Below are 5,073 nucleotides of genomic sequence, written 5' to 3' on the forward strand. Positions count from 1 at the left end.
GCAGCTCGTGATAGCCAACACTTGATAGGGGAACTGGACGCAGCGGGACATCTCGTCATGGGCTATCTATACTCCGAGCCAGAAGTTCTGTGCAGGGCAGTGGAGCCTATGAGATGTCAACAGGCAACTTCTTGCGTGAAAAAAAACAGAGTTCCAACAAAATACACGAGTTTTGCGTTTATATTTGTGCATACACCGTCAAGGTAAATGTTTATGTACTTAATCGAAAAACTCTGTTTGAAAATAATTCATTTCAAGAATTCATTCTGTATCATTTGCTTGCTTAATTGAGTAATACTCAAGAATGAGTTCCGATATATCACGAACATAAAAGTGATTTGCGGCACTCATATAATTTTTTTGTTTATGTAGAAACACTACAGATTTGGTACTAAAGCAACAAATAAGCATGAGTTATATTATAAAGCTCTTTTATTGTTTTCTGAATTCGTGACAGCGGAAGGCGTTTTTCACGTAGTACTTCGGTTATTGCCAGATGGCTACCGCCGTGTCGCCAATGAGGTATCGCTCCAAGCTTTCGTTTTTCCAAAACAGGCAAAACAAATAGCAATGAATGTACTAGAAGTTTTAACGAAAGAGGCAAGAAAATCTTCAAACACCACGAGCATCTTTCAAAGAACGGCGCAGCTCACTGCTGTGAGTGAACGGGCGCTGTACAAGTGGTCTGCCGAGTTTCAGAAGAGCGGCAGAATGCCAACTCCGCAAACCAAGTCCAGAGGCGGGAAGAACTGCGAACGAACGAAGAAACTTGACGACTTCGACCTTGGTGTTCTGAGAATAAAGGTGCACGATTTCTTCCGCAGGAATGAGATGCCAACTGTTGCGAAGGTGAGAAAGCTGTTCAGTGAGAGCGACGACCTACCGCAAGTCTTGGTATCTACGCTGAACCGAATGCTTAAGAAGCTCGGCTTCAAGTACCACGAACGAAGTAGAACGCGCATCTGATTGAGGGCCCTAACGTCATACAGTGGTGATGGAGCTACCTTCGGCAGATCAAAGAGTTCCGCAAAGAGGGAAGGCAGATATTTTATGAACGAAACATGGGCAAACGCTGGGCACACGAAATATCGTGTCTGGATAGACACAACTATCGTAAGTTCAAGTCAGGCCAGACGTTCTGGACTTACTACCGGATTGAAAAATTCAAGCGGTAAAGGTAAGCGACCCATTATCACCCACTGCGGCAACGAACAGGGCCTCGTTGATGGTGCGGGAGGAGTATTCCGAGCGTGGAAAGGCACGGGTGACTACAACCAAGAGATGGACGGGCCACATTATGAAAAATGGTTCAGCGAGAAGCTGCTCCCAAAGCTTGCCCCCAACAGTGTAATTGCCATGAATAATGCACCCTATCATTTAGTGAAGATTGAAAAAGTTCCCCAGATGTCGACACGAATAAAGAATATTTTGGACTGGCCTTCCAGAAAGGGTGTTGCGTGGAGCAATGAAATGGTAAATGCCGAGCTACTGCAGCTTGCTGCAACAGTGAAGATTCAGGGCAACCAGTACCGTGTTGATCAGATGGCTCTCCTGGCTGGCCACGCAGTTTTACGCTTGCCCCCTTATCACTGCCAGCTCAACCCAATCGAAGTGGTTCGGAGTATGGTGAGGGGGTTTGTGGCCGACCAAATCAAGACGTTCAAGTTTGCCAACCTTGAACCGTTGGTCTCGGGGGCTTCGCTGAAGTAACACCTGAGAAGTCGGCACATTGTGTTCGCCGAGTCATGGAGGAAAAGGTTACTATGAGGAAAGTTGACCACATCATCGATGACGTCGTCAACAGTGCCGACAGGATACTGATCAACCTTGGTGACGAGGACTCGGAACGTTCTGAAGATGATATCCCGCTATACGCTAGCATGTCAGATGACGGCCTGGGGTGCCAGCCTTTGTAAGATTCGTCGCAGAATTTGTAGCCTTTATAGCTCACTCGGAATAACCGTATTTTAGTTATTTATTATTTAGCTCAAATACCCTCAAGGTAAGTGCATTGAACAGGCATGAGACCTGTAAATTAATAACTATAAAGTGTACATTTTAGTCTTAGCATGTATAAACGAAACATTATCAGCGATGTTAGTAATACTATAGTGACTAGTCGTTTCAAATCACAAGATTACTCTAAAAAATCCAGCATATCTTCATTAAACTCTGCTCTCGACTTGTGCACATTGTCCGAAAAAACCAATAACTCCCGTCTTGTCACCTTCCACAAAATATTCGCTTCCCCCTCCTCTTTTCGTGACCTTTACTTACAAACCAGCATCATTCCTTTCCATGCGCATTGACATTAACCTAAAAATTAGGCCATTATTTCCGAAGACTAATAAATTTAAGAACTCCCCAATGGATCTAGCCATTAATTGCTGGAATTATTTTCCTCGATTAATTGTAAATTAAACTAATAACTTTAAATTCAGACATCTGTGCAACGAACATTTCCAAACTAATCATAATTTTCATGTTTAGTTATCACCACCTGTATTTCCTACACGTATATAGTTTTAATTTGTCGTTATCAATATTTCTATACACCATGTTCCTAATCAGCTGTTTTAATCGATTTACCTGCTCAAATTTGTCCTCCCTCATGTAACATACTTTCATACTTTCGATCTACCTTTGATGTATAATAAAATGAAAACTACTTTTGTTGTGCCTTTCATATTGTCGATTGTGAGGTTAGGTTATTTTGCATTGCCCCTACTGCCTAGCAGTTACGTAGCGAATCAAGATATGGTGCGCCGTGTCCAGCATGTTTCCCTGTATTGCCTATTGCACCGAAGCTCGGGAAACTACAGACGTAGAAGTTGCGCATATGTGACATGAAATAAAAGGTCTAGACATCAACCCGTGTTTTTTTTTATGGCAAGCCAGCATGATCAACACCTACAGCTGTAAAAGCAGGAGACGTAAGGATGTCAACAGATTGCAGCTGCGACAGAGATGTCTAACGAAATTAGGTGCTTTTCTATAGTCGGCAACGGGCCATGATCATATAAGAGCGCCTGTTTCAAGTAAAGTATAAAGTATCCGCCATTAGTCTACTTGCGTAACATACAACAATTGGTGACGAGGCGGACGAAGACACCGGGTCGGAGCCCGCAAAACAGACGCCGAGGATGGCGGAGGGCGGTATCAGCGAGTATCGCCTCAGCGCCAACGCTTTCCGGGACGAGTAGATAGAACGGCTCGAAATGTACTACGTAGCCAATAGACTGACAACGCCTGAACAGAAGCGTGCTGTTCTGCTGAACTGCTGGGGAGAAGAAACGTATCCGTTAATCGTCACCTTGGTGAAGCCGACGGGACCAATAGCTGAGGACTTTGTCGCCACAGTGTCATTGGTCAAGGTTCATGTGTACCCAAGACAATCAGAATTTTACGCAAGGTTCCTGTTCTACAAGCATGACGAACATGCCGATGAAACAGTGGCAGATTACGCGACAGCGCCTCTTCGGAGACAAGCAACTGCCACTTGGCATCATGATGCGAGACAGGTTCGTCTGCGGCATCTCGTACGAGAGGGTGCAGCAACGACTTTTGGCTGAGCACAACTTGTCATTCAATGTAGCCTACGACTTGGCCGTCTTTTTAAAGGCAACGTCGCAGCAGCAGCGAGGCATGAGGAAGCAGGGGCAATCAGACCGGTAAAGTCGACTCTGACGGTAAAGTTCAGGAGACAACAGCGAAAATTCCCAAGCAAGTAGAGAGTGGAAACAGTTCCCGCTGCACCGTTAATCACATACCTTTCCTGTGCAAATTCAAACTTTCTGTCTGTTACAAGTGCCAGAAGAAAGGGAATATAGCAGAGGTATGCCAAACAACTTAAGACAGCAACGGTCAAGAAAGAGAAGAGCACGAAATAAGGTGATAGCGTCAACGAAGTAGACGAATTACGTTCAATCTATGAGGTGCATGCAACAGAAGAACATTTTCTACTGCCAGTGAAAGAGCCAGCAAGGCGTAATCATGGAAGCTGAATCTGGAACGTCTTGCTCTATTATGAGCGAAGAAACTTTTCGCCAGGTAGACAAGGGACAGATTCCCATCGAGAGCATATCCATCAAGCTGTGAACCTGGTCAAAAAGAAACATTCCCCACAGCTGAAAAAGCAATGTTAAGTGTCATGCTTAAATGACGCGAGGATGTGTTGCCCATCCTAGTCGTGGCACAACACGAATGAAGCTTGATGGGGCAAAACTGGTTTTTACCGTTAGGCATCGAATTATACGGCATTCGACAGGTTAGCACGTCGGACGAAGCGCTAACGGCGCGGTTTCTCGAGGCTTTTTGCACCGAATGGCCCGGGTTCAAGGGAGCTCCGATCCACATCGAGCTCAACGACGTGCAGCTCATCAAAAGGATGTGACCAAGGAGTTCGACCGCCTGGAAAAGCCATGCATCCTAAAACCAACCCAATACTCTAACTGGGCCACAGCACTCGTCGTGGTAGGAAAGAAAAACGGAACATTACGCTTGTGAGGTGATCATCGTAGCAAAGGCAACAAGGCGGTAAAGACCAACGTTTACGCACTACCGATTGTCACCGAGTTGTTTGCGACTCTAGGATCTACAAATATATTCACGAAAGGTGACCTAGCTTAACCCTATCAGCAGCTCGTTCTAGATGACGAATTTGCAGAAGTCCTCACTGTGAATACACTGAGAGGACTTTGCAAGGTTCACCGAATTCCTCTTGGTATATCTGACGCGCCAGGATTGCTCCGGTGTGTTGTAGACAGCTTACTGTCAGGTATACTAGGAGTTGTTGTATATCTCGATGTTATCGTTTTCTCAAACTCTGCCATGGCGGAGCAGGATGAAAATTAAGATCAGTGATGTGGCGTTTTCAAGACTTGCGTTTGCGGCTGAAGTGTGAGTTTAGTAAAATAAGAACCGAGTACTTGTGTCACAAAATTGATTCTAGTGGTGTTCACCCAAGGACATAGAAAATGACGGCTATCAAGAACCCGCCGAGCCCAAAGAGAATGAAAGAACTACAAGCCTTTTTGGGGCTACTCAGCTTTTACAGCATAATTCTTGAAAGGA

The 5,073-nt window shown here is 45.0% G+C and overlaps 1 protein-coding gene across 1 annotated transcript; it reads left to right on the plus strand.

The window, feature by feature from the left end:
- Positions 1-711: 711 nt before the first annotated feature.
- Positions 712-1,710, plus strand: LOC121833536. Its single transcript, XM_042286935.1, has 2 exons — positions 712-935; positions 1,014-1,710. The coding sequence occupies exons 1-2, from the start codon at positions 712-714 to the stop codon at positions 1,708-1,710; spliced, it is 921 nt and encodes a 306-aa protein (XP_042142869.1).
- Positions 1,711-5,073: the final 3,363 nt, after the last annotated feature.

Source organism: Ixodes scapularis, unplaced genomic scaffold (genome assembly GCF_016920785.2).
Source record: "Ixodes scapularis isolate PalLabHiFi unplaced genomic scaffold, ASM1692078v2 PGA_scaffold8__174_contigs__length_109621045, whole genome shotgun sequence".
Lineage (NCBI taxonomy): Eukaryota > Metazoa > Arthropoda > Arachnida > Ixodida > Ixodidae > Ixodes > Ixodes scapularis.

Bases quoted from the DNA above. Each gene is read 5' to 3' on its own strand.
- LOC121833536 (XM_042286935.1), top strand. From the start codon at position 712: ATGCCAACTCCGCAAACCAAGTCCAGAGGCGGGAAGAACTGCGAACGA. The intron at 936-1,013 runs GTACCACGAACG...TACCTTCGGCAG, and splicing joins CTTAAGAAGCTCGGCTTCAA to ATCAAAGAGTTCCGCAAAGA.